The sequence below is a fragment of the Rhinatrema bivittatum genome, chromosome 5 (assembly GCF_901001135.1).
Source record: "Rhinatrema bivittatum chromosome 5, aRhiBiv1.1, whole genome shotgun sequence".
Classification (NCBI taxonomy): Eukaryota; Metazoa; Chordata; class Amphibia; order Gymnophiona; family Rhinatrematidae; genus Rhinatrema; species Rhinatrema bivittatum.
In genome coordinates this window covers 135,614,086-135,628,709 of record NC_042619.1, presented here as the reverse complement: position 1 = coordinate 135,628,709, position 14,624 = coordinate 135,614,086, and the positions used below count along the sequence as shown (strand labels likewise).

General features: G+C 42.7%; 1 protein-coding gene across 1 annotated transcript in view; it reads left to right on the top strand.

The window, feature by feature from the left end:
• Nucleotides 1-14,624, top strand: part of CNMD (chondromodulin) — a 96,601-nt gene that overhangs the window by 60,828 nt on the left and 21,149 nt on the right. Inside the window, exon 5 of the mRNA XM_029602981.1 lies at nt 8,510-8,663. Within this exon, the coding sequence (XP_029458841.1) occupies nt 8,510-8,663 (154 nt within the window). The remainder of the gene's footprint in view (nt 1-8,509; nt 8,664-14,624) is intronic.

Below are 14,624 nucleotides of genomic sequence, written 5' to 3'. Positions count from 1 at the left end.
GTTACAAATTTTTACTAATAGTTCTGAAATTTCATTTTTTTAGTTCTTTCAGTTCCCTGAGGTGTATATCATCCCATCCAAGTGATTTACTATTCTTCAGTTTGTCAATCTGGCCTACCACATCTTCAAGGTTCACCTTGATTTGGTTCAATTGATCTGAATCATCACCCATGAAAATCTTCTCCAGAATGGGTATCTCTCCAATATCCTCTTCAGTAAACACTGAAGCAAAGAAATTGTGTAATCTTTCCGCGATGGCCTTATCTTCTCTAATTGCCCCTTTAACCCCTCGATCATCTAATGGTCCAATTGACTCCCTTGCAAGCTTTCTGCTTTGGATATATTTAAAAAAGTTTTTACTGTGAGTTTTTGCCTCTACAGCCAACTTCTTTTCAAATTCTCTCTTAGCCTGTCTCATCAATGTCTTACATTTAACTTGCCAATGTTTATGCTTTATCCTATTTTCTTCTGATGGATCTTTCTTTCAATTTTTGAATGAAGATCTTTTGGATAAAATAGCTTCTTTCACCTCCCCTTTTAACCATGCCGGTAATCGTTTTGCCTTCCTTCCACCTTTTTTAATGCATGGACTACATCTGGTCTGTGCTTTTAGGATGGTATTTTTTTTAACAATGTCCACACCTGTTGCACACTTTTTACCTTTGTAGCTGCTCCTTTCAGTTTTTTTTTTAACTATTTTTCCCATTTTGTCAAAGTTTCCCTTTTGAAAGTTTAGCCCTAGAGCCTTGGATTTACATACTGCCCTCTTTCCAGTCCTTAATTCAGATTTGTTCATATTATGATCACTATTGCCAAGCAGCCCCACCACCGTTACCTCTCTCACCAAGTCCTGTGCTCCACTGAGAATTAGATCTAAAATTGCTCCCACTCTCATCGGCTCCTGAATCAGTTGCTCCATAAAACTGTCTTTTTTTCCATCCAGGAACTTTATTTCTCTAGCATGCCCTGATGTTACATTTACCCAGTCAGTATTGGGGTAATTGAAATCTCCCATTATCAGTGCACTACCAATTTGGTTAGCTTCCCTAATTTCTCTTAGCATTTCACTGTCTGTCTCACCATCTTGGCCAGGTGGACGGTAGTATACTCCTATCACTATAGTCTTCCCCGATGCACAAGGGATTTCTACCCATAAAGATTCCATTGTACATTTAGTCTCATGCAGGATCTTTATCCTGTTGGACTCTATGCCACCCCGGACATAAAGCGCCACCCCGCCTCTCAGATGCTCCTCTCTGTCATTGCGATATAATTTGTACCCCGGTATAGCACTGTCCCATTGGTTATCCTCCTTCCACCATGTCTCTGAGATGCCAATTAAGTCTATGTCACCATTCACTGCTATACACTCTAATTCTCCTATCTTACTTCTTAGACTTCTGGCATTAGTATACAAACATTTCAAAGTGAGTTTTTTGTTTGTATTTACATTCTGCTTTTTAATTGATAGAGATAAATTGCAATCTTTTAGCTCAGGTGAGTTTTTAATTATAAGCACTTGGACTACTTTTATTATTAGTGGAACTTCTCTGTTGGGGTGCCCTAACTCTAATGCTTCATTAGTATCCTTTGAAGATATCTTCCTCCGAACCATGCACTGCTTTCCCTCTTGTTCTAGTTTTAAAGTTGCTCTATCTTCTTTTTAAAGGTTAGTGCCAACAGCCTGGTTCCACCCTGGTTAAGGTGGAGCCCATCCCTTTGGAAAAAACTTCCCCCTTCCCCAAAAGGTTCCCCAGTTCCTTGCAAAACTGAATCCCTCTTCCCTGCACCATCGTCTCATCCACGCATTGAGAGTCCAGAGCTCTGCCTGCCTCTGGGGACCTGCGCGTGGAACAGGGAGCATTTCAGAGAATGCTAGCCTTGAGGTTCTGGATTTCAGCTTTCTATCTAACAGCCTAAATTTGGCTTCCAGAACCTTCCTCCCACATTTTCCCATGTCGTTGGTGTCCACATGTACCACGACAGCTGGCTCTTCCCCAGCACTGTGTAAAATCCTATCTAGGTGATGCAAGAGGTCTGCCATCTTCGCAGAGGGCAAGTTTTAGATAGAATGGAATTGGCCCCAGAACTGATCTTTGTGGCAGCTTTCTCTCCTCAGAATAGCTTTTGTTGTCAACCAGTTTCTAACCCAGTAAACCAGTGGAGGAGCCACCTCTAGGTTTTCCAGCTTCTTAGGAGGCGCTTGTGTGGTGAAATGTGAAGAAGCTTGGAATCTATCTACCTCTCGGGTATCCTGCCAGGTACTTGTGACTTGGCTTGAGCAGTATTGGAAACAAGATACTGGGCTTGATGAACCTTTGGTCTGACCAGTATGGCAAGTCGTATGTTCTTATGAATTCTTTATTAGTCCGCATTCAGTAGTCCACTAATCTTATGGTCAAACAAATAAATCCGTATTATTCGAGATACTCAGTAATCCCTTTAACAGTAATTCCATGAAATTTCCTCAGTTTCTCATTGACTGAATTACATCATTGTAATTAATAGCTACCTAGCATGTTGTCCATTTATATTTTAGAAAGCCATCATCCAATTTTAAAAGAGGACGTAAGCCCAAGGGGAAAACGTGAATTAATGCACTTGTTTAACTGCATGTACTGAATGCTGAGCCTAGTCATCTCGACACAGAGTGCAAATCAATACATACATTAAAGGAATCCCCTTGAAACAGCAACTGAGCTAATGGAATGTAAGGTCAATCCAAAGAGCTCATGGAAGGCAGCTGCATTTCAGATGACAGCACAGATCCATCAGTACATGAGGCATTTTAAACAGAGGGTAGTTCTGTTAAATATCTAGATGTTTTACAGATGAATAATGGACGTAACACCCCCTCCCCACCCCCGAGACACCTAGCTGAAATCTCTGCTATTACAGAAATATTCCAAGCCTTTCTGCTTATTTCTTATTCAGTTAATTGTGATTGACACAGACAAAATACCCATGTGAAGAGAACTTTGCATTAAAACCTTTAAAGTGTTGTCTCTCTAAATCACCCTTTCTTGTCTTTAAATGAAGGCAGGGGAGAGTCTGGAAGGCACATTTTATAAAATGTCCTAAAATCTGCAAGGAGCATTAAAAGAAAAACTTTTAACTATTACTTTCTGGGAGCTGTCTTTGTTTCTTTTTTCCTTTTAAAAGCATTGGGAGTCGTTGAGAGGAGAGATTTTCTTCCAGAAGCAGTGAATAGCTTATTTCCCCCTCACTGATGTGAGAATGCAGAAGGATGGTTGAAGCTACAGTAATACCATCATTAAGGCTTCAGCCTCTGGTGCTGTCCGCTGCACTCACCTCCCGTGCCCATCACCTCCAAATCTCCACTGATCACCATCAGCCGATACAGTAAAAATGCGGGAGAGCGGGCGAGCGCCCGCTCTCCAGGCACACGCACAGGCCACTCTCTTATGTGCGCGATTCAGTATTTTAATTTATTAAAATTAGGCCCGGCGGTAAAAAGAGGCGCTAGGGACACTACTGCGTCCCTAGCACCTCTTTTTATGAAGGAAGCGGCGGCTGTCAGCGGGTTTGACAGCCGACCCTCAATTTTGCCGGCTTCGGTTCTCGAGCCCGCTGACAGCCATGGGTTCAGAAACCAGACGCTGGCAAAATTGAGCGTCCGGTTTTCGACCCGCCAGCCGCGGGCCCATTTAAAATTTTTTTTTAAAATTTTTTATTTTCTTCAACTTTCAGGACCTCTGACTTAATATCGCCATGATATTAAGTCAGAGGGTGCACAGAAAAGCAGTTTTTATGCTTTTCTGTATACTTTCCCAGTGCCCGGAGAAATTAGCGTCCAAATGCCGGCTAACAGTGCGCTCGATTGGAGCGCACTGTACTGTATCGGCCTGAAAGAGAGGCATGGGAGAAGACAGTAATATTCACCGATGTTTGCAAACACATTAATGTGCGAGGCTTTGCTTTCATTAATTGCCAGTTTAGCACACGTTTAGTTGTTGTGAACATTGCTGCAAAATGTATGTGAGAATAATGAGCTGCATGATTATGTAAATCCACTCAATACCTATGTTTACATAGAAAAATAATGCATGTTTAGTCAGAAATGACAAAGCACACCCCTTCACGCAAGACATTTTTTTTTTAATATTGAAACTTTATCACAAAAAAATTAGCATGTGCTATTTATCCCCTAAAAATGGACCATTAATGCATGAAAATAGCCCATTTTAGGATAGCTTGGACTGATTCTTTTCAATATTTTTATAAACAATATTGTAGAAGGACTATCAGGAAAGGTGTGTCTCTTTGCTCATGATACCAAAATCAGATACCCAGAAAGGTGTGAAAACACAAAAATGGTCCAGAATCTGGCAGCTAAAATATAATGCTAAAAAATGCAGGGTCATGAATTTGGGTCACAAAATCCCAAGGGAGTGGTAAAGTATAGGGATGAAATTCTTCTATGCACACATCAAGAACAGAATCTGGTGGTCACATCTGATGATCTGAAGGTGGCCAGACAGGTAGAGAAGGCGACAGCAATAGCCAGAAAGATGCTTAGGTGCATAGTGAGAGGAATGGTCAGCAGAAAAAGGAAGTTGGGGTTGCCCCTGTATAGGTCCCTGGTTAGACCTCATTTGGAACACTGTGTACAGTTCTGGAGACCGCACCTTTAAACCGAATAGAGAATGGTGGCTTCTAAAATAGTCAGTGATCTTCATTCTAAAGCATATAGGGACAGACTTAAAGAACAACTAAACTAGTATACCCTAGTTTGAAAGGCAGGATAGGGGAGATGTGATAGAGACATTTAAATAACTCTAAGACAGAGGTTCCCAAACCTGTCCTGGGGGAGCTCCAGCCAGTCAGGTTTTCAGGATATCCATAATGAATATGCATGAGATCAAATTTGCATGACATGGAAGCAGCACATGCAAATTTAGCTCATGCATATTCATTGTGGATATACTGAAAACCTGACTGGCTAGGGGGTCCTCCAGGATAGGTTTGGGAATTACAGCTCTAACGTTTGCATACACAGGAGGCAGGCCTCTTTCAATGGAAAGGAGGCTCTGGAGTGAGGGATCATGGAATGAGGGTGAAAGGTGTGGACTCGGGAGTAATCTAAGGAAATATTTATTTACAGAGAGGGTGGTGGATGCATGGAACAGCCTCCCAGTGGAGATGAGGATAGCATCTGAATTCAAAAAAGCATAGGACAAGCATAGGGGATCTCAGAGAGATTAGTAAGGATTGAAGAGATGGGCAGTTTACAAAGGCCTTATGTTCTTTTTCTGCCGCCATGTTTCTATTAGTCTCTTTGAAATCTTGATAATGCTGTTACTGCTCACGGGTGCTTCTATTATTCTTACTGTTTTTGACATGTGTAATCTGTTTAGCAGACGTGCTTTCTTCACAAGATCAATTAACCTACTGTATACTATAAGCTTGCACAAGTATTAGATGCAACATGCAAATACAATCTGATGCAGTATATACCAGCCATGATCAATTTACTAAGTAATAAGGCTTGTGTAAGGAACCCCGCCTGAAAATATTTAAGGAAATTAAAATAATTGCCTCATTGTTCACTAAAGATTTGGCTTCAGAAAATACTATTTATGCCCTATTTGGTTAATAATGTTAGGGGACAACTCTCCTCTGGAATTTTGACCTTCCTTTGGCAAATAGCATCAGCTGTTTAAGGCTGGTCTGATTTCAACTGTCATAAAAGGGTTTATTCTAGTGATATATGACAAAGTTTTGGAAAAGATATTTGGGAACATGGGAGGCAGAGCCAGTGAAGTGTTTCCATTAACACCCTTCATGCTACCCTTGACTCATCTAACAGGGGTTAGTCACCCGTACACTTATACAATGTTTATTAGCCTTCCAGAGCCTTCCACTGCAAATATATTGACACCATCTTATAGCAGAATGACCTTTTAAGCCTCCTTTTCTGCCACAGCTCCCATTACGTCTATGTTGACTGGATTATAAGCTTCACAGAGCAGGAACTGTCTCTTATACGTATCTACCCTGCATACATTTAGTAGAGCTATAGAAATAAGTAATGGTAGAGGTAGCAGCAAGTCTTATGCCCTGCGTGCCTGTGTAGATTTGAGAATGTAAAAGGTGAGCAGAGCATCCATATTATAGTCTCCCCTTGTGGATGGTAACTGTTGGACAAAATCATGGCATCCTGGCAGGAGGGGCATTTATGGATCCAGAACCCTCTTTTAAGAACATGGCCTGCTGCTGTAGATACTGTATGCAAACTCCTGCAAGGTAGATGGTGTAGAGGTGGAGTCTTTCTGTGAGGCAGAGGAAGCTGCATTTTTCCCTTCTGTTCTTGAGTTATGAGGCCATAAAAGCATTGGAAGTGTTGGACTGGTGAATGGTCTGGGCAAGGGAAAATGATGCCTTGCCTGGAGTACTGACAATGATATACCATAAGAGAGGGTAAGACAGCTATGTTCAATTTTATAAGATTTGTGCAGATATTATTATTGTATAATCAAAAATATTTTTAAACATGAAGATTTCTGCAGAGACTTTTGTATAGTCAAGATACTTTACTTATTTAGTTCAAATAGTTTAATTTTTAAAGGTATTTTTTTAAACAACTGCAATTAAAGTTACTTAGCTAAAGAAGCTACAGGAATGTTTAACAAGCATTGAAGACCCAACGTGGCCACATTTTGAGATCATTTTTTTCTGCAGGGGTCACTTTACAACTACTATGCTGCTCAAGCAGAATTTGCTGACACAGTTTCACGCTGCCATCTCGATCTCTCATTTTAAACCGGTAGCGTGGATTAGAAAACTTCCAGTCAGAAATATTCAGATCAGAGAGAACCAATCAAGAGCTTCATCTGCTCCACATGGAGATATCTGTACTTGCTCCAGAACTGTCTGTTTGAAATGACTGAAAGTGGGCAGATAGCCCATGGAAAGTCTTCTTTGATCTGAAACTTTCCGATTGGCTCCTTAAAGCTGATTTTCTGATTGGACATTTTCCAAGCTACACTACTGGTTTACAATGAGAGCTAGAGATGACAGTGTGAAATTGTGTCAGCAGATTTTGCTTGAGCTTAGCAGCATTGTAATTGTAAAGGCCCCCGAAGAAGAAATAATCTCAAAATGTGGCCGATTGGGGTCTTCAAAAATACCTTAAAAAATTGAACTATTTGGAGGAAAAGGTAGTATTGATGATAATATCAAGGCACCCAAGAGACATATAGAATGAGGTAGCCCAGTATGAAATTTACCCCTTACCTCCTTTAATATTTTTCAATGAGCAGGAAAAATAATTTGGGCGTGATTAGTGCAGGGCTTCCCAAATCTGTCCTGGGGACCCCAGAGCCAGTCGGGTTTTCAGGATATCCACCATGAATATGAATGAGAGAAATTTGCCTATGCTCTTGTATCTATTATATGCAAATATATCTCATGCATATTCATGGTGGATATCCTGAAAAACCCGACTGGCAGAGGGGTCCCCAGGACAGGTTTGAGGAGCCCTGGATTAATGTATTGTGTGACTGTAGATTGCTAAGCCATTGCTGTTTTTTTTTTGGGGGGGGAGGGGGACTAGAGCCTTCATGCGTAACATGTTTCTAGCTGATTACATTTCCCCATTTTATCCTATGGAGCCATGCCACAGAAGTGTTTCAGAAAGTTTATAAAGGAAGCAATGTGCAAACTGAAGTGCAGGCAATCATTTTGAGCTTCTTGCCCCAGAGCACAATGATGTCATTTTGTCAAGCATGCTCAATGCGTTGGCTTTGCCTTTCCATATAGGAGACCAACATCAGCAGAGGGATTTGGCCTGTCCAGAAAGGAATGGTAGTTTAGTGTATCTGCATCTTAGAGCCGGATTAGCCCGAAATATCTCATTATACATTCTTTGACAGTCAATTAGCCACTACTCTATTTATTGACCTATTAAGTTGCATTGCCTCCTCCCCCGGTTATTTGTATTGTTATCTGTTATTTGTAAGGGCGCTGCCCATAAGTTTTTTGTTCTTTGTGAACCGATACGATGTGCGAACGGCTATCGGTATATAAGAGACGTTAAATAAATAAATAAATAAATAAATAAATAAATAAATACTCAAGCTCCCAAGGCCTAATTTTTCAATCTCAGCATAATGTTCAAAATATTTGCCTAATCCTCCCAAATAGCAATTTATCATGGTCTCTTTTCCAGCCTCTAAACAGGTGACTCAACCTTTTGTATCTGGGCATCAGTGTAAATATGTAAAATCTCTGCTCTTGGTCCCTGCACAGCCCGTTAAAACTATAATGTTGGGGTCATGCTGCCGATTACAGCAAATATTGATCAGGCGAACATGCTGTGATTTGCAATGTGAAACTGCTGTCATGCTAAGCAGCGTACTCTGATAGTGTGGCATGCCATGCTGTTGGAGTGTAAGAATGATACCTGCGTCTGCAGGTAAACATTACAATGTGTTTGATCAGTTTACTTGAAACATAAAAGGAAAAACATGATGTTGTCTTCTTCCAGGAAGATGAAATTATGCCAGCTAAGTTTGATGAAAATTCTCTTATTTGGGTGGCTGCTGACCAACCTGTGAAGGATCACAGCTTCCTTAGTCCTAAGATTCTGGAGCTTTGTGGTGGTCTTCCTATTTTCTGGCTTCGACCGACATATCCAAAAGGTAACATTTTAAAATGAAGAGCTTGGGTGATGTATTCATTTTTCAGCGATGCAAGGTCAACAGGGGTTTATCATAGCGCCTCTTAAATTTTCCTTGGAGTCGCTTGCATGTGGTCTAGTGATTTTCAGTTAAATGCACAGTATTATGCTCTAGGCTACTTATAAATTGTACCTGAAACTATACCTTCAATTGCCAAGAACCGGTGAAAAACAAAATCTGTACAGAAAAAGTTTTCAGCTCTAATGTTTACAAAAGTAAACTTTAATTTCAGTTATTTCTATAGCAAATGTGTGATTTCAGAATTCTGAATATATATATATATATATATATATATATTTTTTTTTATTTTTTTTTTTCAACAAGAGGAAATGGCCAAGTACATTCACTAGGTCCAGAAGCACCATTTGTTTCAGATGCAGATGTTTACAAAACTGGTCATTAATTAAGATCATAAGAACATAAGAAATTGCCATGCCAGGTCAGACCAAGGTCAGCATCCTGTTTCCAACAGAGGCCAAACCAGGCTACAAAAACCTGGCAAGTACCCAAACACTAAGAGGATCCCATGCTACTGATGCCAGCAATAGCAGAGGCCATTCAACTTGATTAATAGCAGTTAATGGACTTCTCCTCCAAGAACTTATCCAAACCTTTATTAAACCCAGCTGCAACAAATCCTCTGGCAACAAATTCCAGAGCTTAATTGTGCGTTGAGTGAAAAAGAATTTTCTCCGATTAGTCTTAAATGTGCTACTTGCTAAATTCATGGAGTGCCCCCTAGACCTTCTATTATCCAAAAGTGTAAATAACCGATTCACATCTACTCGTTTAAGACCTCTCATGATCTTAAAGACCTCTATTATATCCCCCCTCAGCCGACTCTTCTCCAAGCTGAACAGCCCTAATCTCTTCAGCCTTTCCTCATAGGGGAGCTGTTCCATCCGCTTTATCATTTTAGTCACCTTTCTCTATACCTTCTCCGGTGCAACTATATCTTTTTTGAGATGTGTCGACCAGAATTGTACACAGTATTCAAGGTGCGGTCTCACCATGGAGCGATACAGAGGCATTATGACATTTTTTGTTTTATTAACCATTCCCTTCCTAATAATTCCTAACATTGTTTGCTTTTTTGACTGCTGCAGCACACTGAGCAGACAATTTCAAAGTATTATCCACTATGACACCTAGATCTTTTTCCTGGATGGTTGTTCCTAATATGGAACCCAACATTGTGTAACTATAGCATGGGTTATTTTTCCCTATATTAATCACCTTGTACTTATCCACATTAAATTTCATCTGCCATTTGGATGCCCAATCTTCCAGTCTCACAAGGTCCTCCTGTAATGTATCACAGTCTGCTTGTGATTTAACTACTCTGAATAATTTTGTATCATTCGCAAATTTGATAACCTGACTCGTCATATTCCTTTCCAGATCATTTATAAATATATTGAAAAGCACCGCTCCAAGCCCAGATCCCTGAGATGCTCCACTGTTTACCTTTTTTCACTGAGAAAATTGACCATTTAATCCTACTCTCTGTTTCCTGTCTTTTAACCAGTTTGTAATCCACAAAAGGACATCACCTCCTATCCCATGACATTTTAGTTTTCTTGGGCAAGCACAGACCTGCATCTGGGTGCTAAAAATAACTAAACGCACAGCAGCAGTCCTGGCCATGCTGGTTAGAGAGCCTACAAAATAGCCCCATTGTCCATAGACTTTAAAAAAAAATTAACAAAAATGCAACCCCTGCTTTTCAGCAGTGGTAAATTTGGAGTACATGAAACTCAATGGCAGGTAGCAATTTGTTATTTTTTTTAAATCTTATTGAACTGTGTGGGTGGATTTTACCTCCCCTTGTAATTCTTTTTCATGTCATCAAAATTGTGTCCTCTTTCATTTCTGTGTGGCAGTGAAAGTGCCTAGAATTCAGGCGATAAAGCGGGGTTAGACATCTCTTCAAAATACAGCACTGTTTGAAAAGATACTGTCAATATTAACACAGACCAAAGCTTTTTAACTGTGTCCCAAAGTGTCTTATCCCTTTAAACCAACAGAGCGACCTGAATTGCAAGAGCACGGAGGTGCTGCCGTGCTCTACGCAGTGCCTTGTGAAAGTCTTCACACCTTTGTGCATTTTTCACATTCTACTGTTTAACAAACACAAAGTAAAATGCAGTAACATAGGAGTTTGTATCACCGGGATCTACACAACACTCGCTACACTTTCATCATTAAAGGACTATTACAGAAATATTCTAAAAGTAATTATTGTAAGAATAAAAAACTAAAAAGTCTTTAGTGTATAAGTCGCCATGTCCTTTGGCGTAGCAATCCCAAATTAACTCCAGTTCAAAAAATTGGCTCGGCAAGGCCCGTGATAAGTTCAATTGAGCTTGCGTGTGTCCAGTCACAGTAGCTGATCTGATTCAAATACTCCTGGATGACGAATCAAGCTCTTTCCCTTGTATGAAGTGAATTTGAAGCAAAGGTCAAAACATGGTGAAACGGCGCTGTCAGAAGACCTGCGAGATAATGTTATTCAAATGTACAGCTTGGGAGAAGGCTGTAACAAGAGCCCTGTAAGCTCCATCATTGTTAAGTGGCACCACTGAAAACACTGCCTCAGTCAGGTCATCCTTCCAAAATCAGTAGCCATGCATTAAGGGAACTGCTGCAGAAAGGCAATAATTCAAAGCCATTTAGATGGATAAATCACAAGTTATCTGATGAAAGGAAAAGTTCCTGCATATTGAGCCACTTATACAGTTAGGGGCGGATTTTAAAAGCCCTGCTCACCGGCGCGCCTATTTTGCATAGGCCGCCGGTGTGCGCAGAGCCCCGGGACGTGCGTAGGTCCCGGGGTTTTTTGAAGGGGGCGTGTCGGGGCGGGGCTGGGTGACGCAGTGTTTCGGGGCGGGATGCGGCGTTTCGGGGGTGGGACGGGGGGCGTGGCGCCAGCCCGGGGGCGTGGTCGAGGCCTCCGGACCAGCCCCGGGACCGGAGGACGGAGCGGGGCTGCCGGCGACACGCGCAAAGTTAAGGGGGGGGGTTTTTAGATAGGGCCGGGGGGGTGGGTTTGGTAGGGGAAGGGAGGGGAAGGTGAAGAAAAGTTCCCTCCGAGGCCGCTCCGAAATCGGAGCGGCCTCGGAGGGAACATGCAACTCGCGCTGGGCTCGGCGCGCATAGGTTGCACAAATGTGCACCCCCTTGCGCGCGCCCACCCCGGATTTTATAGGCTACGCGCGTATCTTATAAAATCCAGCGAACAAAAGTACGCGCTCGAGTATTTTGTAAAAATCTGCCCCTTAGATTTTAGCTAGATAAGTCATTATCAGATCAGATCTAAAGCTATCCAGCCTTATGTGGGTGGATAACTTGCTATTTAACCAGATATCTTCAGAATATATCCGGTTAAGTTGCGCTTTAAAATAAAATAAGTAAAGGGCCTATGGCCCGATTCTCTGCCTTCCCCCAGGCTGTGCACCCATCATCCCCTTATCCCCTTAGAAATTTTAGGGAAGTATTCTAGGGCAGGGGTGGGCAATTAATTTTCCCATGGGGCTGCATGAGAAATTGGGATGGTTTTAGAGGGCCGGACTAATATAATTAACTCAGTTCTCAATAGCCCTACTTATGAAAAGACAGCAGTTTACCACCAATGCATGTCCTCTGAGAAAACACAACAAATAAGACCGATACAAACGCTTACATGCTAGCAAAATATCTCATCTCGGTAACAGACACAGAACCGACCTAACATACTCCCAGGATCTGTAGTAATGCACATAAACTAATCCGCACACAGTTACACCTGTATTATGGAATACACTCAAACAGGAGCAACCCTATCTATGAAAAGGCAACACTACAAATATTAAATCAGGTCCTAAAAACCAATACACCTCTTATTAGGAAAACAGAACTAGCAAGCACTATAGATCCCCACACAGAAATAATTGTAAAACTATACTAATAAGCAGAATAAATGTTTCAAAACAGCTATGAACAGAATAACATCCAACAATTAAAAACTCATAAAAACTATTAAACATTCTCCAAACACCAATAAAATATTTCCAAAAAGCAGACATCACACAATTAAAATGGCAGTCAAGAAAAATAAACTTAAAGCCACCTTTACTTACCCCCTCCAGCAGCTCTCCTACTCCCCTTCCCTGCAGGCCGTGGCACACACCAGAAGCAGCAGTAGAAGCTAAGCTCTATACTTATGGTCCTCTTCCTTAGTGCCCATGTCTCTCACACACACACCATACCAGTCATGCCCCCATGACCAGTTTCTGTCTCTCACACACCAATCATCTCCCAAACAGTCTTTCGCACACACACACCAGTCACCTTCCTGAACAGTTTCTCTCATGCCATACACACACACACACACACACAGGCTTCCCACTCTCGTGTTCTACTTACATATATGGGCTTCTCACTCTCATAATCACTTTCTCTGTCTCTCTCTCTCTCACACACACACACTCACTCACCAGTCTCTCACTCCCATGCTTGTTCTCTCCACATGCACAGGCTTCTCATTCCCATAATCACTTTCTTTCTCTCTCTCTCTCACACACACACACACACTCACCAGTCTCTCACTCCCATGTTCTCTTTCAGATATACAGGCTTCTCCCTCCCATGATGTGTCTCACACACACCCAGGTTTCTCACTCCCATGCTCACTCTTCACATGCACAGGCTTCTCATTCCCATAATCACTTTATTTCTCTCTCTCTCTCACACACACACACACACCAGTCACCTGATCTCACTCATGCATACACACACACTCAGGCTTCCCACTCCCAAGTTCTCTTTCAGATATACAGGCTTCTCCTCCCATGCTGTCTCACACACACCCAGGTTTCTCACTCTCATGGTCACTCTCTTCACATGCACAGGCTTCTCATTCCCATAATCACTTTCTCTCTGTTACACACACACCAGTCTCTCTCATTTCCATGCTCACTCTCCACGTGCACAGGCTTCTCATTCCCTGAATCACATTCTCTCACATTCACACACACCAGTCTTTTTCTCTCACACACACCGTCACCTTACCAAGCAGTCTCTCTCTCTCATGCATGCACACTCACCCAGGTTTCTCACTCCCACAACACCAGGCTTCTTACGCTCATGCTTTCCCACATACCCAGATTTCTCACTTCCATGCTTTTTCTCTCACATACACACACACATCAGCTCTCTGACCAGTCAATCACACACAGGCTGGCTGGCTGCTTCTCTCTCTTTCTCTTACTCACTTCCTCTTCCCCCCCCCCCCGAGCACAAATGGGAGCTGCAGCAGCCCCCGCAGGCCAAGAAAGAAGAATCCCATCGGCCGCGAGAGGCTCATGCTGCGGACTCCTTTCTCGATTACCGGCTGCTTCAATTGCTCGGGGACCGACGCTGCAGCCAATGCGGCACGGCTCTTTCTCCTTCCCGCGCACCGCTCCGTGTATCACTTCCTGTTCCGGGTCATGGGAGGGGGCGTGCAGGCGCGGGAAGAAGAAAAGGCCAGCCGCGGGTACCACAGCTTCTTCTAACACCGCTGCCGTTCCCACTGGGCTTGAACGTTCTGACAGCCCAGCGGCAACGGCTGAGACCGGGAGCGCGCACCGCGGACCGGCAAAAAACTCCCACGGCCCGGTCCCGGTCCGCGGACCGGTGGTTGGGGACCCCTGAGATAAAAGACCACGAAAGGCGGAACTGTGACATATGTAGGAAAGAAACTCGAGCGAAGGCACGCTGCCTTCGCTCGAGTCACTCCCCCCCCCCCCCACCGGACGCTGTAAAAAAAAACAGTTCATTCTCCGCTCCCTCGCTCCCCGATTGGCCGGCCAATCGGGGAGCAAGGGAGCGGAGAATGAACTGCTGCCTTCCCTCTGCAAGGGAAGGCAGCGTGCCTCATTCTCCATCTGCTTTCAGCAGTGG